The sequence below is a fragment of the Doryrhamphus excisus genome, linkage group LG1, assembly GCF_037039965.1.
Source record: "Doryrhamphus excisus strain RoL-2023G ecotype Guam linkage group LG1, RoL_Dexc_Guam_v1.1, whole genome shotgun sequence".
NCBI lineage: Eukaryota > Metazoa > Chordata > Actinopteri > Syngnathiformes > Syngnathidae > Doryrhamphus > Doryrhamphus excisus.
This window is the reverse complement of record NC_136357.1, coordinates 7,592,831-7,618,428: the sequence shown is the minus strand read 5'-3', so window position 1 is coordinate 7,618,428 and position 25,598 is coordinate 7,592,831. Positions and strand designations below refer to the sequence as shown.

Sequence of the window (25,598 nt, the reverse complement as noted above, 5' to 3'; positions counted from 1 at the left end):
GTTGCCTTTAATCCAAGTGTTCTCTATTGCAAAGCAGAAGGGGATCGGGGGGTTGCCTGGCTCAGATTAAGCCGACAGCTCTTGTGTGTACTTGAGTTTCTCACACAGTTCCTACTCTTTTTTTGGGGGGAGAGGAAAAAAAACACAGTCATCCCACATCCTCTTTAGGTGGCTGACAAGAATGACAAGTAGACAAATGCTGGGCGCAGACCCTAACATGACACAATGACCTTTGCTTTGCCACTATACAACCATGGCATGCTTTCACACTTCAGGCCTGGGAGAAGATTACTCCACTGAGCATACAGTATGTGCATGCAGTAATAAATACCTTTTAGTTCCATATCGGCTACTAAAGTTGCATTTGAGTAAATAATGATAAATCATAGTTTAAAAAAAGTGATTTGTATGCTCCAGGTGGGTACTAGTAGGAGGTATTGTTTAGCCTATATTAGTGTTTTTGCTGGCCCTGTTTACAAGACAATGTTATGTTTTCTGTTATGTTCAATTGCCATGTTAAAGTAGTTCCACATGCAGATGACCACAGGAAACACCAGAAAACAGTTTTGGACACATTTGCTAATATTTTTTTACCATTTCATCCATGTGCCCAAATGGCACATAGTCCACCATGTTTTGGAATAAGTCTCCCAGAGTGGAGAGAACAAATACGTTATTTTAGTGAAATGATGATGTCACAGTTTCTCTCCACTCTGGAGTTGACAACACTACAGGCTTGTGTTCATGCTGCATAAATTAATGATTTTCCTGGGACTTCTACAGCAATCTCTGCTATTATGCCACTATGGGGAGCAGAAAGGGATCTTGGACAATGGCTACCACCAGATGCTCCTAAATTCACCACAAAGCACAGCTACAATACCACACCAATAAACATGCATGCTAAAATGCCGATGTGTGTGTTCAACCCAGAGGACCGTCGGGCCTGGGACCATGATAGTCAACGATAGCCAACAAGAGAGATAAAAGATAAAACAGTGAGACTGACTTCAGAAATCAGATCTTCTTCTTTTTATATTCCTCCATTCTGGATACCTTGTGGCTCATTGCTGCCTCTCATAGGTCAGTCCAGGTACTACATTAGGTTGCCGCTTGCTACATCTCTCACTACACCCCCCCTAAAAATACACTGTAATGTCCATGCCAGACCACTAGTAGGCACTGTGACTACATCAATCATAGGTAGGTGCTACCATGATGACATGCATGACAGTAGTAAAAAAAATTGCCTGAATCAATACTCTTTTTTTAGACAAACAATAATACTATCTTCTGGAAAACTCCCAAATTAATTTTTATATGTATGCATTTTTATGTCAATAACAATATATATTTTAAAAAAAGTTTTGTGTAAATACATAGCTTCCAAATGTGAAAACGTATGACCTGTCACCAACTGTCCCATGGTAGAACATGTTTGTTCTATATGAATGCGGTGCAGAAGGTGAGTTAGGTAGGTCCTTTAGCTTTGTGAAAAACGCTAAAAACATTATAAGTGTGCATAGGGAAAACTACAGGTTGTAATGTTACAACTACTTCCTTTTCCTCTTTTGTTTAATATTGTCTCTCATTACTACGTGGTGGTAACAGATTGTTTGAACAGGAGAGAGAAGCCATTGGAAGCTAATTAAGCAGCTATTCCAGCCTCCATTCACAGGCAAGGACTGAGGAGCACAGGCATTTGTCAACGCTTGACCCCGCGTGGTATTGATTGACAACGCTGCCTCGTGACTGACAGGCTCCACAGCCACCAACCAATCACAGGCCGGCCTGTAAGTGAGCTGGTTTTCCATTGGTCGAGACGCCTTAAAGCCGCAGAGAAACCCCACGTGGGGGACAGCTCGAAAACAAGGCTGAGCAGACATGGCTGATGTAAATATCACACAAAGACAACCCTCTGCCCTATACACTACTCCTGCTGTTAGACCACGAATGGGATCGGATGTGTCGTACAGAACGACGACGAAGCTTTAATTTTAATCGCCGATCGATTGGTCATTGAGGTGTCCTTCATGGTCGAAGGGTTTTACTTTAGTTCACATATGTGGCTGTAGCATCGACGTCTCACACACACACACGTTCGCTGTCCTTCTAGACAATGAATTATAACATGTAGATTTGGTCGCTAATGAGGATGTGCAGTATGTGTTGTCTCTGTCCAATTTGAATGGTTGTTTGTGTGGATCAGCAGCAAAGGGGGTCGGGCGAATGACGTGGTGACGTCATACGTACAATGCGCTAACCCCACGTGGGGTCGCCGCCCTCCGATAGGCAGATGTGGCAGTCTTCCTGGCGAGTAATCCGATTGGACAGATAGGCGCTTTCACGGCAGCTCAGCCCCGCTGCCTGTGTGTGGTAACCGGGCTAAACTGGACAACCGAGAGGGAGATGGTGGAGAGCACCATGTTTTAAACAGTCTCCTTTTTTTGGGCGTATTTCGGAGATACATTCCCGCTTTTCTTTCGGGGGATTACAGCGGACACATTCCGTGGAGGTTCGCGGCTTGAAGGAGAAAAGTAGTTTTTGTTCTAGCCCTGACCGCACCGCCAACACCGCCGTGTTCTTTGCCCACTGCTGCCTTCGCGGTGCGGCTCCGCAAAGATGATGCTCTATTACGATCTCGTTTGGACGGATTAAAAGACTGCTTTCTCTTCTTCGGTACGTGTTAAAATGAGCAGCCCGTACTCTTTTCTCGGCTTCATGTGACATTTTAGGGCGCTTCGAAGGACTCGAAGGGAAGCCGTTTCCTCCTGTATGCGGAGATTTGGTGCTTTTATTGAGATTTTAAACCGTCAACACATACAGCTCTTATCGCACCTGCGTAAAAGTGCCTACTCCTTTTTTTTTGTTCAATGGTATTATAAGAATAGGTGACCCTGTTTTTGGTTTCTGGCTTCCGTACTGATTGCTTTATTCTCACAGGGATTATTAGTTGCAAACAAAAGTGCATTTGATTGGTGATTAAACCGCGTCATTTCCTCAACACAGGCTATTCACGACCTCTCCTGCACCAACAACAAGCCCCTTGCCTGCTCCTTTTTTTCTACCATTTTGTCAAAGGACCTGCAGAAATAAACAAAGGGTTCTTTTTTTCAAGATGTATCCACAAGGCCGACATCCGGTAAGAGGCGCTTCCTCCTCTGTGCATAGCATGCATGTTTATTGGTGGTGTTGACATGGTGCCTCCCTCCCTGCACCCCATCAAGTGTCTATAAGATTATATTTCAACGATACATGGTGGTAAATAGAAGTGTGAATATGACGACAGGTGTTGTGTTTAATTGACCAATCTTTGTGTTTTTAACAATCTTAAGTTATTAACATGTGTCAAAAGTGTGAATTGTACAAAGTAATGACTTGGGCTTGTGTTTTTTTTTTATAATTCAGGCTCCTCATCAGCCCGGCCAGCCTGGCTTCAAATTCACCGTAGCTGAATCTTGTGACAGAATTAAAGATGAATTCCAGTTCCTGCAAGCCCAGTATCACAGGTACACTTGACAAAAGAAGTTATATTTGATTCCAGGCAAAATGAATCGGTCCTGTAATCTGCTGCCAAGTGGTTAAGTGAGTTATGCAAGTGACAGAGAGCCTGAAATTGACACCTTCTCTCCTATTTTAGTCTTAAGGTGGAGTATGACAAGCTGGCCAATGAGAAGACAGAGATGCAGCGCCACTATGTCATGGTAAGGTAGCAATGCTATAGGTAGCAATTACGGCCCCAAAATGCACGGCTTGCTAACGAGCTAGTTTGGGTGGAGTGAGACAGCAGCATCTATTGTGATCACCTGTGTGGTTGCTAGGGTGGCTTGAGCATCAAGTACGGGCCTGTGAAATCCCCTAGGAGGTTGGTTGATAAAGGGGGGGGTGTCCTTCTGACTGACAGACAGGCGGCAGTAGGCCGAAGCTCCATTAAAGCGCACCCCTGGTCTCTAAGGGTCGACCACGGCGTTGCCCTCTGTGTGTGCTGATCTGATTATTCTCCTAGGAGACTTCACGCTCAGACACATGCATGGCCGTAAATGAGGGGCACTGTGTGGGAAAATGCTATCAAACAAAATGGAGGAGCAAGCTGTGGTTCAGTGTGACTTTGGAAAACCTAGGTGTGCCGGTGATGTGTGAATTTAACATGCGACATGACGTAACGAAAGACATGTTTGTGCCCCCCCCCCGTCATCCCAAGTAAACATGGACTTCCAGCGACAACTTGCAGGTTGAAGCTAAACATTTCTTTTTATAAGCGAGGAAAACAACATGTCAGGCTGACAGGGAGGAGGTTAGGTAAACACACGAGGAAGTATACGGTGTCAACTTACACTCCTGGCTGCTAGGGACTCCTGTATCTCTTATAGAATGGCTTTCTTGTTTGAGACTTAAGTTTTTTGCCATGCTAATGGACTGAATAATACATTGGCTTCATCAGAATGACCGGAAAGCCATTTGTGGCCCAGCTGCCACCTGTAGCCTCCTCAAGCAGAGACGCACTGACCTGGCTGCAAATAAAGAGTGTTGAGCAAACACTTTAGACTAAGTAAATAGACACCCTGGAGATCTGAGGGAGAATGCCGATCAATACATTGAACGCTTTTATTCTCTGTACCCTCACTGGAAAAGCAGAATGTCTATTTATGGTCACTCTTTGATCTCCTTTTACGTCTCATCTAAGTTGATCGTATTTGCTCCCAGTTGCTGCTGGTTTGGAACCATGTCGTGATGCAATTAGAGTAGTGGTCAATTCAGTTATTGATCTTGCATCCTCTGTGTATTACAGAACAACTTATAGTAAATAATGCAAATAGAAAGTACTTTCTTTAATGTATGTGAAGTTTAAGTTCATATGCTGACATCAAGCATGATGACATGAATGACCGTAGGAAAAAAAAAAGAAGATAGCCAGAATGAATACTTGCTGAGCTGAGGATTTCCTCAATGTGTTGATGTCAGCGTTTGCATCTCTTCATATTTTTCCGGGATATTACATGATGTCTTTGTTTCCTTTGCAGTACTATGAGATGTCTTATGGGCTCAACATTGAGATGCACAAACAGGTAGGTACCCTCTTGTTGCTCATTTTAAATCAGTTCACTGCCTTTTTCTTTTGTCGTGGGACATCAAACCTGATAGCAGGCTATGATCTATATAGAGTTTTGACATCATGCTGTAAACACACACTCCTGCTGTTCTCAAAGACAGCAGGGATCTTGTCTCAGTTGAATATTGTGAGCTTCTTAAGAAAATTGGCCAGAAGATTGAAATCCTTCAGGATTTATCTCAGCCTTGTTGATTAGATTAAAGGTAGACTTTGGCTGGGTCGGCCTTTGGTTTCCTGATTAAAGGCAGCATATTAATGATCAGGTTGAGGGATGATCTATGTAATTACAGAAAGGAGGGCAGAAGTCATTGTGCTTCTATCGTCCAAACGTAGTGTTGTAATGCAAAGACCATTCAAATTGTGTCCATCATCATCAACATGTGTTGTGATGGGATTCAAAAGAATCGTTGGACCTTTTGGCATCCTTTAGTTGTGTTACCAGGTGTGGTAAAGGACACGTTGTATGCTGTTTGTTTGTGGGCAACTAAGTAAATGGAATGGAATACCAAATCTGCCACTTTGAAAATGTTGTGGATACAACACGGAGGTTTATAGAAGGACTTTGCAAAGTGTATATATATATATATATATATATATATATATAAAAAACGCCCTGAAAAATGATTTTTCTGGAGCATCACCCCAGACTATGTTGACTTGATTACTGTGGTAACTCTGTTACCTTTGCCGCAACATAACGGAGGTTATCTTAGCATGTTGAAACAATGTTTTTCATTATTTTTCTGAAGCTGCTGCATGTCCCCTGAAGGCATCCGGCGCCTCTCAGGGGAGGCCTGCTTCACACTTTGAAAACCCCTGTTTTGAAGCCTTGTTTGTTGTTTACGGATATAGGTCACCACATAGAGCTGTTTCACTTGGTGGAAATACGGCATAAGTCTCTTGATTCCCTGATGTTTAAAAACGGTGAGGTCACCCCTCCCCCGCAATGGCCCCGCTGGGCTAATGACAGTGCTGGAGGCGTAGTGTGATCCATCAGAGTCTGGGCCGTGTGTCACGCTGCCACATGTCTGTCAGAGCCGGGGCCACTCTGATAGCTTCTGTCAGGCACTTATCGCCAACCATAGGGCCGAGGAGGGGGGATGGTGAGCGTGGAGGAGAAGGAGAATAAAGCTGAGTTGGGGGTGGGGCGGGGCGACAACCCCAGCTTTGTGTAAACAGGTTAATCGACTGATCCATTTTAGTGGCTGACTTTTTTTTTATCAGGAACCTCAACAGAGCTGCTGGAAGTGCTTGAATAATTCATCAGTGGGGCCCTAACCTGCTGAACGGCATGTTTGTGAGCAAACAGTGCGGGCCCCCATCCATGCAGCTCAGGCTGGGGGAGGTGTGGAGAAGATGGAGAGTGGTTAACAGGCAGTGAGGGTGGGTTGGATTATTGGATGCACACAAGCATATTATTTTCCCGCCAGCAGATTTATTCCATAGTGAGGAAATCCATTCTTATAACCGTGCATATTTTTTTTCAATCATAATTCAGATTTCAGCTTGCATACATCAGCTCAGATGGACTGACGTGACTGTGCTATTTCATCTCTCTCTCGACATCCTAATACGTGACAGACTATATGCATGACGTCTGCTGGTAATTACCATCATCTGGTGCTTGTTACCTCAGTCCAATTACCTGCAGTTGTCACTCAGGACAAGGCTGACCACAGATTTGTTTGGAATGTAGAAGACTGTCAACCATAACCGGAGCCAAAACAAACATAGTGGAACTGCTGTACATACAAATAGTGGTAGTACTGCATGTAGAAGAACGTGTAAAAGGATTACCCCCACTATTATTATATGCTTCATAACCTCAATTAATTTTTTTTTCGGTGAAAAAAATCACATGATCGGCATTTGCAGATGAATGCCTTTCAACATCTCAAAAGCTAACGCTAACTAATGTCAGCATCCTCCCAACTTTCCTTCACAGTGCGCAGGCGTGCCATAACAAAAACCATCATGCCTGTGGAGCTTAACCGCTAACACATGCCACAAAAACGATCTTGCAGGGATAGGATGTTAAAAAGCTTTAATACGGCATTTGAACAACAAACACTTGATTGAGTATGGTGAGTTTTTGAGGCTCACTGTGTGGTTGTCAGTCAAACCGCAGCTAATGCAGCCACGTGGACAAGAACCGCCCGTATCTGCATGACAGTCAGAAGGCTAAGCAAATATCTGAAAAATAATGGACGAGATGACCAACCTTTCTCAGTGGTGGAAGACACCGGGTCCGCCGAGTGCTCTCTCACTTACCTGGAAGTCCTGTTGGAGCTGCACCAATGTACTCTCACATCTAAATTTAGTCTCTTTAAAGAAGTCATTTCATCCTCTGTAAGTTTATAAGGTTCCTTTTTTCACATCAGTCACCAATTCTCGGTCACATGAAAAAAATCACATTGCTAATTTTATTAGTGATTACCTATTTTTGGACACCCTGGCAGTCAAGGGACAATTGTCCTGACTTTTCTCCTTTATACGGCACCGCTGGCCAATAACACTTATTATAAATAAATGGAAAAATGTATAATGAATCTGTGTGATAGGTATCGGTATTGGCAGATTTCAGCCCATGCCCAGAATCGGAACATCCACGGCATCGCTACTTGTTTTTCTTAAAAAAAATAATAGCATTATCTAAACACCTTGTCAACGTAAACATAGGCAGCTTTACTTACCAGAGAAGCAATGACACACATCTTTCACCTGGTGTGGTACAGTCCTGGTTCATACTGAAGTGCTTTTATTTTGAATCTTACTGTGCACTGAACAGGAAGTCATCGCTGGCACGATTTATGCTGTGTAGCTAGATGAGGGATGTGAGACCACACAAGTTCAATCTCCATTTTGGGTTATTTTGTATAAACACATGAAACTTCGGTCCTAATGGCCACCCCTACGACCAACTTTTAGTAATTTTAGTAATCGATTTTAGTAACCTGAGTGTTTTTGTGCGTGTACTTGCCTCTTTTGCCTTGATTGTAGCAAATGTGCCTTAATTCCGTCCTGCTAGAACAATAGTCAGTTTAGTCATTCTGGCATCTTAGCTAATTTGGTGGTCCTCCAAATCAGACAGATCAAGTAGTGTTTGCCGACTGATCATGTGACCAACTGTTTTCCCTCGTTATTTAATCCTTGTCACTGTCTTGACTCCATTTTCTCTGCTGATGGCTACGGGCAAACACCTCAGTGCATGCTGACTGACAAGGCAGCCTGAGAGTGCTCTTAAAGTGGTGCTACACAAGTCCGAGTACCTGTAATTGTCTGTAGCAGCAGCAGCAGCATAAAGCTGGCCTCTCAAGGGCTGAGCTGTCATCTACTAAAAGTGACAGTAACAGCCCGTTTTTATCTGCCAGCGGGAGCAACAACAGCAAAAACTCCTCCCAGCTTTGCAATGCATCTTTTCTTGACAGCAGTGGCGAGCAGAGTCGATGCATGGTCCATGTATTTGCATGCTGTGTTGCAAGCCAGTTGCTCAGGGCCCCGGTGGATGAGCCACTTCCTGACCTCTCCAGCCAGCTGTCATGGTGACACTAAGCTACAGAGGAATGGGCCGTGCGCTCAAGGCCTTTTTGCAAATCCTGTCAAATGTTCGACTGCTATTGACGTGGCTTATCTTGACAAACATGGATTACACAGGCTAGGGTGCTTTTCAACCATTTCTGAAGGCCCTTCTTGAACCCTGTCCAGAGCACGTACTTGATTGCATTAATACACATACTCATAAATCCTTTATCTAGCCATCTTCAATGATTGTTCAGCATTTTTATTGCATGCCAAACAAGCAAGCAAGGGTTCAACGTCTTTCATTAATAATCTACATTGTTCTCTTAAGGGATATCCTTTGGATCTATTACCACGAATGTCATTCTCTATTCAGTTACAGCATAGTCTAGAATAGTTGCGGCTTGTAGTTGCAATGCGGGGTTTGTAGTGAGATGGCAATAGCTTTGTTGACTATGTAGATCATATGACATCATTCCGACCAGTAAAGTCATCAAATATGTAGAGCATGAAAGCACAGTTTTTTTCTTTCTTCCATTCTTTATCCCACTGTCACACATAATTAAACGTATCATACAATACAATACAGTACAGTTCAAAAAACACTTCTTGAAAGCATAGTGTAGTACTATGGCTCTCAACTCTGAATCTTTAGATCGTGGTCAGAGACCCCTGCGTGCACAGAGCAGAGGCGGGCCAGACGTGTTACAATAACAAAGACTTAAAAACTAAGTAGTAGGGTTAAGAAAAAGCATGTCATTGTAAAACAATACTATAATAAAAGACACAAAGAATTGCATATAATAAAGTGTTAAATGCTACCAGAAGTAGTCTCCCATTGAAGTTGGTATGGACCGGTTATTTGTTCATTGTGCGGATGTTGAAGATGTTAATGTGAACTACTGGGTGGAACATAAGGACACTGTATAGTTGTCCTCCATTAGTTTGTCTGATCACATGCTTTCATGTAATTATATTTCATCCTCTCCTCAGCCTGTTTTTTTTTTTTTGTCCATCTGGCTGTCCGTGCTAAGTGGCTATCCATGTTGCAGCTTAGGTCAGCAGGTCTCGTTCTGTTGCACATTACTCTCCAATCTCTCTGGCTCTGCTCAGAGGTAATACGTCAGGCTGCCAAAACTGCCTGGCATTTCTGCCATGTGTAATAAATAAGCTGGCGGTCGGTGAGGTGCACTTTGTGCGTATGTGTGCGGGTGTGCTCCTCCAAATGAAAAATCCGAGCATATCCCTGTGATGTGTTTGTGTTCCGCAGTGGCCCTGGGATGAACTGCAGCTCATAAATTCCATAGATGATGTAGCTTTGGCACTGTTATTTTTCGGCTCCCAGTGCAGAGCTTGAACCTGAACACTCTCATCTTCCATCCCTGGAAGAAAAGAGGAGGTAGAGCAAGCCAGCTGTGCAGTGTTTTTACAAGGGGGGAGGTCGATCACACCCCCCTCTGCATATGTCCTCCTCCCACTGCTTTTTTTTTTTTAACCGAGCTTTCATTTGCAGCATTATGTGATCGACAGGCCGAAAATTCAATTTAATGACCTGCCTCCAAGCACGTAATATGATTTTAAAGCCTGTTACGGTCAAGGAGAGGTTCCATTTGCATAATGATCCCAGCAAGATAGGGCTGCAGCCGTTGCCATGGTGCTGGGTAGACAGGCAGAAGAATGGAGGCAGGCCTCTGTGGATGGATTGGGGGCTTGGGAGGGTGGTGGCAGTTGTTTTGCAATGACAAACGGTCCAGGAATAAGGCAATAAGGCGGCTTTGCCTCTAATAGTATTGATAGCTCTGTTGTGCGTTCCCCTTGAAGTCGTTAGGGTGTGTAATTTTTTTTACATTGTGCATGCAAAAATCCTGAAATGTCACATGTAAGTAAACCATAAAATTTGCTTAGTGGGCTTCACTTCCTGGGGTGTGGTTGTGCGGTTTAACATAGAGGTTAAGTGCAGGACACTGTACTCTGAGATGAGGGGAAGGAGGGCAGAGCGAGAGAGGATCCTCTCAATCCAGCAGCACTCTGCTGCTTCATATCCGTTTAGCATGGAGTGCACTCTCAGCACAGCTGTGCTCCATCCCCCTGGGCTCTCCTAATGTTTTAAATCTTTCAAATGTCAATATCACGCTGTTTAGAGGATGTTGAGTCAAGCAGTTCTGATTGCTGCAGTAATTGACTTAATCGGTGTAAACATTAAAGGCGGGGTTATGTGAAGCCATTGTCTGTTTCATATTTTTTACTGTCTCATTTTGCTCCTCTGTTCTTTTCCAGACGGAGATTGCCAAACGGCTCAATGCTATTTTAGCTCAAATTATGCCTTTCCTGTCACAAGAGGTAAGCTTTGAATGCGACTCCATCACATTAAATTAATGCACTTGAATGATAATAAAGTGCTTTTCTAGACAAAGATGCTGAAATACCCACTTTATTTGGATTTGATGACGTTATCGTCTAATTTGCACAGCCCCCAACCGCCCAGTCCCGTCATAATGTGTTTATGGGGTTCAGGTCAGATGTTATTAGATTAACGCCTCAGTTTTGAAGTATAAACACTGTGCATTGCTTCTTTAAAAATAAACTCATTCATTTTTACCGCTTATCCTCACGAGGGTCGCGGGAGTGCTGGAGCCTATCCCAGCTTTCGTCGGGCGAGAAGCGGGGTACACCCTGGACTGGTTGCCAGCCAATCACAGGGCACATATAGACAAACAACCATTCACACTCGCATTCATACCTATGGACAATTTGGCGTCGCCAATTAACCTAGCATGTTTTTGGAATGTGGGAGGAAACCGGAGTACCCGGAGAAAACCCACGCATGCACGGGGAGAACATGCAAACTCCACACAGAGATGGCCGAGGGTGGAATCGAACTCATAGCCGTGAGGCCTGCGTGGTAACCACTCAGCCGTGGCGCAACCTAAAAAGAAACCCAACTCTGCATTATAAACGCATAATCGAATGTTAATATAAACAATGGCTGCAAATAATAAGTGTCAATTAAACTGTTGTCTGAAATCGGTATGTACAGGTTAGCTGTAATAGCTAATTCTTTTAGCCGTGAAAATAATCACAGCTGTCATTCCAAATATATCAGAACATCAACAAAACATCACTCGCTCTCAAAACTCACAACGTCAATGTCGTTAGAGAATGGCATTATACACAAAAATGTATTACTGGCAGACCGCCACAAATAAATAAATGAATGTATGGGAAACATTGGTTAATCCTATAATGCTCATATAAGTGGCTTTAGAGGTATGGATGTATGTATAAATTTGGGTTGATGTTCCACTGCATGTATTTTCGAATAAAGTGTTTAAATTCACAGTGAGTGCTGCATGATGTCCTAATGTGTCTCTGTAAATGTCTTCTCCCCGCAGCACCAACAGCAGGTTGCTCAGGCAGTGGAGCGGGCAAAGCAGGTCACTATGACTGAGCTGAATGCCATCATCGGGGTACGTGGACTTCCCAATCTGCCTCTCACCGTGTGTATACTCCCTTTTTATTCCTTTTTAGAAATAATGTTGGTTATTGACTAAAAGTGCTTGAATAATCATTTGTGTATCCTGCGTTGTAATATACTTCATTAATTGTGTCTCTTTCAATGTAAAGTGTGCTCATATACTATATTTATATTCTTGTTTAGAATTGTAGTCCAGCTATATACACCATAAGTGGAGCTCCTAGCTCTTGAGTTCTTCCCGCTTTGGTCTCTGTGGCATCTTCACTGCCTTGTTGTGTGTTTATAAATGAGAGCCTGAGAGCTCTTGAGAATCCTCCCCTCAGCCTGTATTGCTTTAATTGGTTAAGGTTTTAACGAGGAGCCTCATCCCTCACTGCTGACCTGGATAGCTGTGGGGAATTAAAAGGCTGAGCGTGAGCAGAACGCAGCCAGCGAAAGCTGAGGCGGTGCAGACAGCAGTCGGCCATTACGACTCTGCTGTACACTAGCACAGCACTTGGTGTTCATCACCGCCTTAAAAACACCATCTGTTCCTCATTGATCAGCACCCTCCCGGCAGTGATTGGTTTCACCATCACGCTATCAGTGTTCGACTGTACTTGCAGAGGCTTTAGGAGAGGCTGACTCGATGATTGGAGCCACGTATCGGAATTCAATTGATGCCCTCTTGGGGACTTTTTGTTCCAGGATGATTCCTCTGTAAAATTTGTCTGAGGGGGTTTCTTGAGGCGATTGCTTTTTTTTTTGTTTGGACTGAACCAGATGTTTTATTATACTTCACGGATGGTTCCGGCTTTGTGTGGATGATACAATACAGATGCTTTGTTATGAAGTTCTTTTATTGTACAGTGTGTTACCCATGGGAGTCATTTAGATGCATAGTGGTTTGTGCAATGCAGGTCAAGTTTTAGCCCGTACATGTTTCCATTTAATGTTTAGAGATTAAAATGGCATATCTTGACACAGTTAGGATGATTTTTTTTTGTCGTAAATTTAATATATGATTTGAAACAGCAAAACAGGCTAGTACCCTCTGTGATTGACTTGCAAATTACAAATGTCTCCAAAACAAATCAAGCAGAAAATATGTACTATGTCTGTCTGACGGCGCTTCTCTAAACATTAGAATGACGTCCGGTGGTCGTCTACCATGGTGCATTTTAGCGGTTCTGTTTTTAGCATTGACTTCCCCTATTTTGTGAACCAGTCAGGCCCCCCTTGCCTGGAGTCCTGCATGCCGCTCATGTCGGAGGCGATGCGATGGATATGTTGCTACTATATGTTTTACGAATACCTTCCCATCAGTTATTCATTGAGGAGAGGCTCTGCAAGGCATGCCAAAATCCTCATGCATATTGTAAAGCAAGGTGGGGTGAAAGAGCGTGCCAGGCAGCCTCCAGGAGCTGTCTGCATGCCTTATTGATGGGGCCGAGGGCCATTAATAGGATGCAACTAGGGCAGCCTCGAGTAGAGATCACTGCTAGCAGTTCCAGTTTGAGTCCCTAATAGGCCAAATACAGAAGTAGCCCAGATTTCCCTGTTCCTGCAACGAGTAGCCATGTGCAAGTGTCTTTTTTTAATTGATGTTCAACAGTAAGGTGATAGTGTTTGTGTTTACACCATAAGTAGCGGTGTAATGTATGTCTATACGTATACATGCAGGGTGAACACCTTTGCCATTGAGCAAATGCATCATATTTAATCCAGCTAGTTCACCAGAGATGGTTATATTAGACACTGTAGCATCTGTGTGTTTTTAACCAAGCACAAGAAAAAAGGCTCTTTATCATGGAAGATTAAATTAGAGGAAACAGGCCAAACTCCTTTCTTTATTTATTATTGTCTTCATTTATGGTCCTCTAATGAGGGCTCTTGCTGATCAACCATGCATATTAGCCATCAGTGGCTCATTAAACACAATGAGCTAGGATGACTCTCCCCTGCCAATGAACCTTAATTTCCCTCACGGACACAGTATTATAACACACTCACTGTCCTTATCGTTCTCATGCCCTCCCCCTGCCTGCATGGATATATTTTGTAATTACATTGACATATGCCCTATAGAGCAAAGGACAAGGCTGCAAGGTAAATCATGCCAGCTATTTTCCACTGCAGGCCTCTCTACCTGTCCTGCACAGATAATACAGGAAGTATGAAGCTGTTAAAATGCTGAGGAGTGAATTTTTAAGGGCAAGTTGTAGCACCATATGCCCAATTTATAGGCTTGAATTTCTGACTGAATAATGTATGTTAATAGTCCGCCTGATCAGCTGTCTCACCTCCCGGGTCTTTACAAAGTGGCTCATATTGGTGAAAGGGCGATAATGGCCGCTGATTGAAGCCATTCTTGTAAAAGAGAGGAGGCGCATGCCGTAACAGCACCTAAATTATTCAGCTGGCTCGCAGACAGGTAATAAATTGCTGATGTTTTTATTGGTGTCTCAGCTAAGTATTATTTAACCTTGCTTTAAACTGCTTACTTCCATGCTGAGGGGCTTTTAACTCCCATCCATTTCCCCGTGTCTTTTAAATATTGATGGTGAATATGGGTGGGTTGACTGAGTGCCAGCGTGGGACCCCCAGCCCCTGGCTCCCACAGCAGCCCTCCAGATGCACACAAACGCACACTCCAAACACTCAAAGTGAGACGGCAGCAGTGCCAGCTCTCTGCACTTAGCGTTCTTTCAGTTTTTCGCAAGTTTGCTCGTGCAAATGATTCATGTTCTGTGTTAATCCAGGAACATGAATATGATAGGAGTAAATAGAGGCTGCTTGGCTTTTTTTTTTTTTTTTAAAGTGTTTTAAAAGCAGGTAGTTGTTTAGCCCACAGGCTGTCAGATTCCTACACAGCTTCACGTTGCTTAAGAGGATTGCTCACTGATGGCATAGAGTAGAGCACAGAATGCTGCGGTGGCTGCAGTGCTCTATTTTACTTGAAGTGAAATGTTTACTCTCCATTAAGTGCAGGTCGACTCAAAGTGGCTCTTTGTCGTTGCTATTTCTTTAACTGGAAATGCCGCTCCTGCTGTGCAATCAAGCGTCTTGACCCCTGGGTCATTAAATGTGTAGAGTAGTTGAACACAAGTCATTCTCTCATGTGCGCAAAGCGAGGGCTGGCCTAGTATAGAAATAGCACTGAGTGGGGTCGCTGTGTGATTGTGACGGTAATAGAATGTGTCAATGTGCTAATAACATGCAGGGTTCAACAGATCAGCCTTATTTATGTGCACTATGTTTCCCACTTGCCTTTTCCTTGTGACCCACTTGGTGTCTGCTCGTCTGCTTGCAGCAGCAGCAACTCCAGGCACAACACCTCTCTCATGCTGCTCACGGGCCCCCCGTCCAGCTGCCCCCGCACCCCTCCGGCCTGCAACCGCCTGGCATCCCTCCCGTCACGGGCGCGGGATCCGGCCTGCTCGCACTCGGAGCACTGGGCAGCCAAGCCCACCTCCCAGTGAAGGATGAGAAGAACCACCATGATCTGGAACACAGAGGTAAGTTCCAGCGATCGACTGAACTTCTAAGTGTGCGTATATGAACGTTTAGACAGATGAATAGATGTTAAACAAGGACAAAACATCTCCTGGCAGAGTACTGCTCCATCTCTAGAGCAGGTTCGCAGGGCCCTAAGGTGATGAGCACATCCTGTCTGTTCACATTCTGTCTGGGTAATGAGCTGATACATTCCCAGCCCGTGACTGCATAAGCTATTCAACAGCTTTAGTGATAAGTGAGGCCCCGTACCCTCAGGTTGATTCTCACACTTTCTGCCAGGGGCATCTGTTACTATATGCTAACTGACTTTTTTTTTCTTCTTCTTTCTTCCCCATCACTTCTAATTTATCGTCGTCATCCCCTTCTTCACCGTGACCACCATTGTGATGTTTGACAAGCAGAGAGCACGGTGAGTGTGTACATATTTAGTTTTCTTCTTGTACTTTTAGTTCTAATTCAAGCGTAAAATGTGGCACCAAGTAGAATGCGTCATTGGAATTTGGATCAGCCTCAAGTTGAATATCATCTCCTGTATAATTTAGCATTATGTTCCAGTGGATGTCATCAACTAAAGGATGTTTTTATTATAATTGATATGACAATGAATATATATATGTTTATGTGTTATCGCAAAAGGCTGCAATATACATCACAATGTACATTTTAGGTCCAATCGCCTTAGTTTTCGCAGGCAGAGAAGTCTGGGCTTGGAATGGATGGAAGTTTGTGCATAATTTGATCAAATGAAAATTAAAGCATAACCTTCCTGACAGAGGTAAAAAGTAATGATTCATGCAAAATGAGGTTGAAAATGTAAATCCAACATGTTTAATCCAGGAAGGAAATGACTTGTATCATGCCGAAGAGATTAGAAGCCTTGTAATTTCATCACAATTATCGAATGACGTGGACGTCCCCCGTCTTAAAGGATTTATTTGATCCCTTCCACTGTCTTCCTTGTTTACCAGATCGCTCCCTCTCCTTTTGGCATGTGATAAATATTTAGCGCCACAAAATGAGAAATTGTTTTGATTTCCTCCCATCTCTGAAGCCGTGTGGGTGGACCTTCCCGAGCGTTTAATTTGAATGGCTGTGATCGCTGATGGCTTGTGATGGCTTGTGATGGCTGTGTGAGATTGGGTTTCTGAAGGCTGGGCCAGCTCAATGGGTTCAGTCATGTCTGAAGAAATGGAACTCCTGGGGCGATTAGCAGGCCTTTTTTTGTTTCTGCGCTCCCGTCCCAGGTCATCTGATAGCCGAGTGGTGACTTTGGTTAATGAGTCACGCTAAGCATCCCTTTTAAAGGTCAGCCATTATACAGACAGTGGCCTGTTGCCCAAGCTGCCAGTCCGTCAGCCATTGTTCACTTCTTCAGTCTGCTGCTGACTTGTTCACATTATAGCTTTGTTCCATGAAGGGAATCAGGGGGGAGCTGCTGGACTCCAGCCTAGTTCCTCCCATTCTGTTGGCGTTTAGAGTGCTGGGTCTATGTTTGTGTGGGCGGCGAGCTCCAAGAAGAAGCACCGGTCTGTCCCACGGTGCCGTGCCCACTGGCAAGATATAGCTTGTCTTTTCTTTCTCAAAGCCTGAGCTGACATGGCGCCTGAGCACAGTGCAGCAATCAATGCCCACGACATCCACATTCTCTCCTCCCCGCGCTCTCTCACGCTTAGCCCGAGTGACTGCAGAGAAAAGGCCCTCTGTTCAGCCACAACACTCTGCTCATGTCCCCGTGAGGCCGTTTGTTGTCCAGCTATGAGAAGGAGGGAGCCCAGCTTAGAAAACAAGCCAGCCTCCTTTCAGCTCAGATAATAGGCCACTCTGTTGTGCAGCCAGAGACAGCCTTGTGTGTGTGAGATTGGGCTTGGCTGGTGTCAGGGTACACTTTGGTGCTGGCTCACAGCTGCATTTTAAGAGTCTGTGGCATCCATAATTGCGCGAATGAGACGCATTTAGTGTTTGCCTTGGCACGGGGCGTTCCCTGTGAGCAACTTGTAACGGATGAATGATTCACTGCTCGATGAAATGCTAATAAAGCCTTTGTTTGCCTTTCTCTTTTCAGAATAACTCAATATCGCCGTCAGAAAGCTTACGCACAGCCAGCGAGAAGCACCGCAGCTCCTCCGACTACAGTTTGGACTCCAAGAAGCGCAAAGTGGAGGAGAAGGATAGCATGAGCAGATATGTATGTGACCTAAAACGCTTTCATTAATAAACACATTTGTTGCATATCGACTCATGAGCCCATTGTCTTCACAGGACAGTGATGGAGAGAAAAGTGATGACCTTGTGGTAGATGTGTCTAATGAGGTGAGCCTGCGATTTGGCGAGGCGCTTTGACTGTATTGGTAGCACAATGTTTGAAAAATGTGTTTTCTACAGGATCCTGCCACGCCCCGAGCCAGCCCAGCACACTCGCCGCCTGAAAATGGCATTGATAAGCCCCGACCCCCAAAGAAAGACACGCCCAACAGCCCGGCATCGGTGGCATCCTCTGGAAGCACCCCATCCTCCAAGGCCAAGGAGCTCAGTCATGTAAGGCAGCAGGAGAGCTGGCTCAAAGTAGGCCAGAAAGGGGTTTAAAAGGGAGCGCAAAGGGACATGTCCAAATAAATCTAGGACATTTTTGGCAGTGGATTAGGGAATAGCTGTCTGTGATTTAAGTGCATGACTAAACGTCAGGGATAATATTGTCCCGAATCAGAATCAGTCAGGTCCTTGCCGTTAATAGCACAATGTATTTAACTATTCTAGGATTTTCTCCCCCCTCTTCCTCACTAAAAGATTAAAGCCAAAGCAGTAAAGGGATAAAAAGCGCCTATCCCCATTGTGGTCGTAATAGGTTTTAGAATAAATAGCAGTTTATGGCTCGGCAGGACTGTACGCGTTGTCAGAATTAGACTGGATTAAGTTCAGTTTGCTCTCAAGTTGTCAGTCTGAACAGTGCCCAGCTTCCCAGATTGTGAACACTCTGTCGTTTCCCCTCAACAGAATGACAAATCCTCCACGCCTGGCCTCAAGTCCAACACCCCCACCCCGCGCAACGATGCCCCCACCCCTGGCACCAGCTCCACTCCTGGGCTCAGACCCATCCTGGGCAAACCACCAGGCATGGAGGCTCTCGGTTGGTAACATTGTCTTTGCACAAAAGACAATGTAATATCCTGCTTTGCTAGTCTTTTTTTCATCCGCCAGTCTGCTGTTATGCCTCATTCTAATGCAACCTCCCTGCTTTGTCTACAGCAGCCCCAGCCCTGCGTACACCTCTGTCCATCGCAGGCTCCTACCCGACTCCCTTTGCAATGATGGGCCATCACGAAATCAATGGAGGCCTGACTAGTCCTGGTGTCTATGCTGGTCTGCACATCTCCCCTCAGATGAGTGCTGCAGCTGCTGCAGCCTATGGACGCGCTCCCATGGTAACACATCTAATATGTACAGTAGTACCCATAATAGATCCTTTCATTCTGTCTTTCTGTGCTTTTATAGTTTTTGATGTATACGCCTGTTTTTCCTTCAGGGATTTGATCCTCACAGCCACATGAGAGCCCCTGGCCTTCCAGCAAGCCTCACGTCCATCTCGGGAGGTAAACCGTAAGTATTGTGCTCGGTTTAACTCCGCTTTTGTACAAAACTCGCAATGTAACCTGATAATATTGATCATACGTTCCGCTTCCAGGGCTTACTCTTTCCACGTGAGCGCAGACGGCCAGATGCAGCCCGTACCTTTCCCACCCGACGCCCTGATTGGCCCCGGTATCCCACGCCACGCCCGTCAGATCAACACGTTGAGTCACGGCGAGGTGGTGTGTGCCGTAACCATTAGCAACCCCACACGCCACGTCTACACCGGCGGCAAAGGCTGTGTCAAAATCTGGGATATCAGCCAACCTGGCAGCAAAAGTCCCGTGTCCCAACTGGACTGTCTGGTAAGGAGTGCCGAGTGATTGACAGCGTACATTTTCACCACCTTTTTGTGTTGTTGCGACAGGTATGAACTGTTTAAACAAATGCTCGTTCCATTAGCGTTTGGATGATCTGTTGTTAAACACGAGGGCCAGGCCAGGCATACCGCTGACAGCTTCACTGTTAGAAAAACAAGCACACGCTTTCATTCAATAATGCATGTCCACTAAACCACAAAAGGAAAATAAGGAAACGATAACTATTACATGACATTTTGTAAAGAATATAAACACAACAAAATAGACGTGGCCATAGTAGTCTGCTGAAAAGGGAGCAGACCAGCTTTGACAAACGCTTCTATTGATTTATTATGACAGCAGGATTTTCATTCACTTCGCCACCGACTTGTTCCGAAATCTCTCTTGAGCTGCGCGACCCTGAACAACAATTGATTTGGCTTTTGTGTCCTGTGGGCAACAGAACAGGGATAACTACATCCGCTCCTGTAAGCTGCTGCCTGATGGCCGCACATTGATTGTAGGAGGCGAGGCCAGCACGCTGACCATCTGGGATCTGGCCTCTCAGACGCCTCGCATCAAAGCCGAGCTCACCTCCTCGGCGCCGGCGTGCTACGCCTTGGCCATCAGCCCTGATGCCAAAGTCTGCTTCTCCTGCTGCAGTGATGGAAACATTGCCGTGTGGGACCTCCACAACCAGACTCTTGTCAGGTGGGAAGAAAACATTCTTTTTTTTTACCGATTAGGGGTCCTTTTCTTTAAATGTCTATAATATAAATGTTCTTTTCATTGTAGGCAGTTCCAGGGTCACACAGACGGTGCTAGCTGCATTGATATATCCCATGATGGCACTAAATTGTGGACAGGCGGGCTTGACAACACGGTTCGCTCCTGGGATCTAAGGGAGGGTCGACAGCTACAGCAGCACGACTTCACATCACAGGTTCAAGTCGCAAATAAGCAGAATACGAAGATACTGTAAGCACATATCTTGGATCATTTGACAGAAATGACTGCTCTTTTTTGCAGATCTTCTCGCTGGGTTACTGTCCGACTGGGGAGTGGTTAGCTGTGGGCATGGAGAGCAGTAACGTGGAAGTGCTACACCACTCCAAACCGGACAAGTATCAGCTGCACCTCCACGAGAGCTGCGTCCTCTCGCTCAAGTTTGCCTACTGTGGTACGAACAAGTACTTTTGTAAAGAAAGTCTGCTTTTTAATGTGTTCTTCAACTCTTAAGTAGCGCACCCTACTAATGATCCTCATAGTCAATTCATGAAATGAAGTTAAATGCCCATCTCTATGCTCAAGGCTAGAAACGTACTCGCTTTTCATGTCTGAGGTGTTATAAGATTGTTTTCTTTCAGGGAAATGGTTTGTAAGCACTGGGAAAGACAACTTGTTGAATGCTTGGAGGACTCCCTACGGAGCCAGCATATTCCAGGTATGCACTTCAATATTTCCTATGTTGAATCCCAGTTCCACCCCTTGGTCCGAACCATTAAGAAACGAGACACCACTTGATTCTCATTACATCATCACCCTTCGCCGCTTTCCAGCTGTGACTTGGGCAGATGAGACAAATTGGTCATAATAAATGTTTCCTACTAAGGATGTTCCCATCAGGGTTTTATGCTACCGATACAGATCCTGATAATCCATGAGTGAAATCGACCGACACCAATACTTATCATATACTACAGTATTAATTGGCCCTGTACCCTAGAAACCGCCCATGAATGATACGGGAAAAGGCCGAAATGATACTGTGTCAAAGCCCAGGGCAGTGATACTGATAAAATATAGAGTTTAACCATGTCCAGTATCAGCCCCCGTAGCTGTCCACTCAGAGCGCGCTGCTCTGGTATCGTGCCTGTGAAACAACACACAGTTTTACACTGTTTAGATATAATACATGTAATAAACTGAAAATTTTCTGGAAACAAAATGGTCTTTTGATTAAATAGTACGTGATAATAAGCTCATGATTAAATAGTGATAATAAGATCATCACATGGTTTGTCTGGTATCAGGCCCAGTATCATGCCCCCAAGTGTCAGTATCAGCCCGAGATAACCTATAACGATCACATACATGCAGTGTAAATGTACTACTGGTTATATTAGGGGTCATTAGGTTTTTTTTTCTTGTGAGAGCTACTTTTACAAAATGAAAATGTTAAAGCAAGTATCAGCCGATATCCATACCATGCTTTTTCACTGATATCGGTCGATATCGATTGGCGCAGACATCAGTTGGCTCAGCATCTCCTGCAGGAATGACACATACACTATTCATGATTGATGGGCTACGACTATTAACTTATTATACAGTAACAGTAGTATCAACAGTACTATCGTAATAAATAATAAGTAATAAAAACAAAGGCAATAAATAAACACACGTGGTCATGTTGTTAACATCTTTAATTTATCACACTTCCTGCCCATCCATATGCTGTATGTATACTGAATACAATGGCAGACGTAGGGTGCTTATAATTCACAGCAAACAGACTTCACATGAGTGATTAGATTCTCGAACGTCACGGGTACACTTCAGTAATATAGATTCCCCTCGCTAGCGAGGGATTTTAAAATATAAATTACAATTAACAGGCTAATGCGGTCGCTAATTAATCTATTTATATATGAAATACGGTAGATTGCAGCGACGTTAGATATCGGTGGCATTTGGAGTAGCAAATGATTTAATAGCGAATAAAACACGAGTGACATGACTGTGAAAATCAATAATTATGCTTAATTACTTTAATTTGTATGCTTCTTTTGGCCTCCACTACCCCTTAGGATTCAGGACTTCTTTTATCAGTGAAAAGTGAACCTGAGCTATTGACTTGCTAGGCGTACCAGGCCAGAACGTATTCACCTCAATCTAATGATAGCGCTATAGTCACCTTAACTTCAGATGTTGTCCTGAGTACTTCCTGCAAGCCTGAAACGTCTCCCTGTCTTTCCTGCTTTACAGTCCAAGGAGTCCTCATCTGTCCTGAGCTGTGACATCTCCACGGATGACAAGTACATCGTGACAGGCTCCGGTGACAAGAAAGCTACAGTGTACGAAGTGATCTACTAAGAACGGAGCGTTGTCTTCTCCCTCCCTCCATCCCTCCATGGACACACCCTCTCACAGACTGCATGGACGTTGCCCGCAGCTCCGACATGGATTTGCCAGGAAGTTGGGCAGCGCCGGACTGAGATGATGGATGTTTATGTTGTACCTGGATGTTGTGACCTTCGGCTCTGCACTTCCTCACTCATCCAACTAACACTTGTACAGCGAGAGCAGTTCCCAAAGGCACCAAGAAGGATATAATGGCTTGCTGGGCTTTTTTTTTTTTTAAGTCGTCCTTTCTGATGTGGAAATAAAGTTCCATGACACAACTAGAAGCAGTGCTTCGCTGTGGAGTTTCTTCTCGGAGGTCCTGTGAAAAGTGTACATAGTGGAGTTAAAAAAGGCCTTTTATAGATTTATATTTTGGTGTCCAATTACGCTTGTGATGGTTCTTTCTTGTTCAGTGATTTTCTGTCCCCTCTGGGAATGAAAATTAGATTAGAACTTTGTAAGCGGATATTCTATTTCCTTTTTACCCCCTCCTCTGCTTTTTTCACATTGGTTGTGGTGGATGACCTTTTCAGAAATCTAATTTGGATTTTTTCCCCCCTTCGTCTCCTGAAAACAGCCTTTTTCTCCTTCACTGGAATTTGCTTTAACACAGAACACAGATGGTTGACCCGTGGAATTTAGCAGTGGATAATTGTAAAAATGCTTGACAAAAATCTCTTTTTGTCTGACTGGAAGGAGGAAAATGGCGGCCTGTGACTCAACAGCTTAATGAAGACCTTACCCTGGACTCTGGCTGCTTTCAATAACATGGAAATGGATTTCTATCTACTGAAAGACTGATGGCTTTTATGGAGAAGCAGCTGTGACTTGATTTCACCCTGTTGATGTGACGCTTCATTGCCTCGTTGGACAAAGTCATCAGTCTCAATGGCCTCTCTCTCTTTCTCTAACGCTGTTTGTGACTGATATGCAAGTCTTATGGTGGCAGGTAAAAGCCATCAGCACATACAGCTGTATGGGAAAGCTCTGCTTGCTTTCCTCTGTGTTTCATAATATTCCACTACAACCTGCTCATGGAGGGGAATGGACTGTGTGTAAACACATTAGACTTGTCGCGGTCATGTGTCGTCATCCTTGAGGATTGTACAGTTGGCAGTTGTTGATGACTCAATAGACTGTTTTTATATTAAAAAAAAGAACATACTGCTTTTGCTGCTGCGTGAATTGAGTGGGTATAGATTTTTACTCATGGGTGGGGTGACTGGATTTCTACATTTTTCCGCAATGATAACATTGTATTTCATAAGGTGATTATTACGGGCTGTACGGTGCCAAGTGGTTGGCACGCAGGACACACAGATAGGAGACCCGAGTTCGATTCCACCCTCAGCTATCTCTGTATGGAGTTTGCATGTTCTCCCCGTGCATGCGTGGGTTTTCTCCGGGTTCTCCGGTTTCCATCCCACAAAAACATGCTAGGTTAATTGGCGACTCCAAATTGTCCATAGGTATGAATGTGAGTGTGAATGGTTGTTTGTCTATATGTGCCCTGTGATTGGCTGGCGACCAGTCCAGTGTGTACCTTCCTCTCGCCGGAAGACAGCTGGGATAGGCTCCGGTAGAAAATGAATGAATTAATGAGTTTATTTTTAAAGAAGCAATGCACAGTGTTTATATTTCAAAACTGAGGAGTTAATCTAATAACATCTGACTCCATAAACACATTATGATGGGACTGGGCGGTTGGGGGCAGTGCACATTAGATCCAATTTTTAGATCCAATTAGATCCAAATCCAAATAAACTGGGTATTTCAGACAGCTGGGATAGGCTCCAGCACCCCCTGCAACCCTTGTGAGAATAAGCGGTAGAAAATGAATGAATTAATGAGTTTATATTTAAAGAAGCAATGCACAGTGTTTATACTTCAATACTGAGGAGTTAATCTAATAACATCTGACCCCATAAACACATTATGATGGGACTGTGCGGCTGGGGTCTGTGCAAGTTAGATGATAACGTCATCAAATCCAAATAAAGTGGGTATTTCAGCATCTTTCTCTTGAAAAGCACTTTATTATCATTCACGTGCATTAATTTTATAGTCCAGGGTGTACCCCGCCTCTCGCCCAAAGGTAGCTGGGATAGGCTCCAGCACCCCCGCAACCCTCGTGAGGATAAGCGGTATAAAAAGAATGAATGAAGATGATTATTACATCCTGATTGTTTTGTTGAACATCGTTTATGATAAATTTGCCTCCATTTTTCCCCAACATTGTGTCTATCTTGATGGCTGCTCTTCTTTTAGTCTCATCCTGCTCTCCATCCACTTGCAGGCTTAGCACAGTCCCTTCCTTTGACAGTATAAATGGGAGGTTGTCAGAAAATGGCAGTAAATGCATCCAGAAAGGAGTTGACAAGTGTCTCTCGAGAAACACAGACATGAGCGGGGAAGGTATTCTGGGTGCTATTAGAGAGAGGGGAGGGGACATGACTTAACTTGTATTAATATTTGAGGCCCATAACTAGTATGGTCGATGCCAACAATTACAATTTTTAGCATATGGACACAGCATTGCTGTTCACCAAGTGATAAAATAAGACTTCATGCAGTGACACTCGAGAAATATGACGCAAATACCGCTCTTGAATTCTCTCAAGTGGGCTTTTGGCAGCTGAGTACTTTTGAATAGCCCGGTCCTTCCACTCCACACAGCGAGGCTCCTCTAGGACTTTTGTGCGTGAAGCTGTGAGCCCTGCTTACGACTGCCTCTTCAGAGATGTTGTTGTTAGATTATAAAAGCGGGGCCGGATGCTTTCAGCATGGAGCCAGCCGCCGTGCCCCGCTCTCACGGGCCCATTTGTTAGCAGCTATAGTCTTTTCTTGTCCCACATGGCTGAAGTGTGTACTTCCTCCCAACATTGTAGCCTCAGCTTCTTGCTCGAGTACAAATTTCTTCCTCACTTCCTCACACAATAGAACATCT

The 25,598-nt window shown here is 44.3% G+C and overlaps 1 protein-coding gene across 1 annotated transcript; it reads left to right on the top strand.

Moving 5' to 3' along the window:
* Positions 1-2,306: 2,306 nt before the first annotated feature.
* Positions 2,307-23,823, top strand: tle3a (TLE family member 3, transcriptional corepressor a). The gene is made up of 21 exons (XM_058075594.2): positions 2,307-2,679; positions 3,010-3,142; positions 3,409-3,509; positions 3,641-3,704; positions 5,022-5,066; positions 10,907-10,969; positions 12,022-12,126; positions 15,397-15,601; positions 16,004-16,011; positions 17,665-17,787; positions 17,862-17,912; positions 17,985-18,137; positions 18,594-18,726; positions 18,846-19,021; positions 19,123-19,196; positions 19,282-19,531; positions 19,989-20,236; positions 20,321-20,468; positions 20,555-20,705; positions 20,893-20,969; positions 22,514-23,823. Exons 2-21 carry the CDS (start codon positions 3,119-3,121, stop codon positions 22,619-22,621), a joined length of 2,307 nt encoding a protein of 768 aa, XP_057931577.1. The 5' UTR covers positions 2,307-2,679; positions 3,010-3,118; the 3' UTR covers positions 22,622-23,823.
* The last annotated feature ends 1,775 nt before the right edge of the window (positions 23,824-25,598 follow it).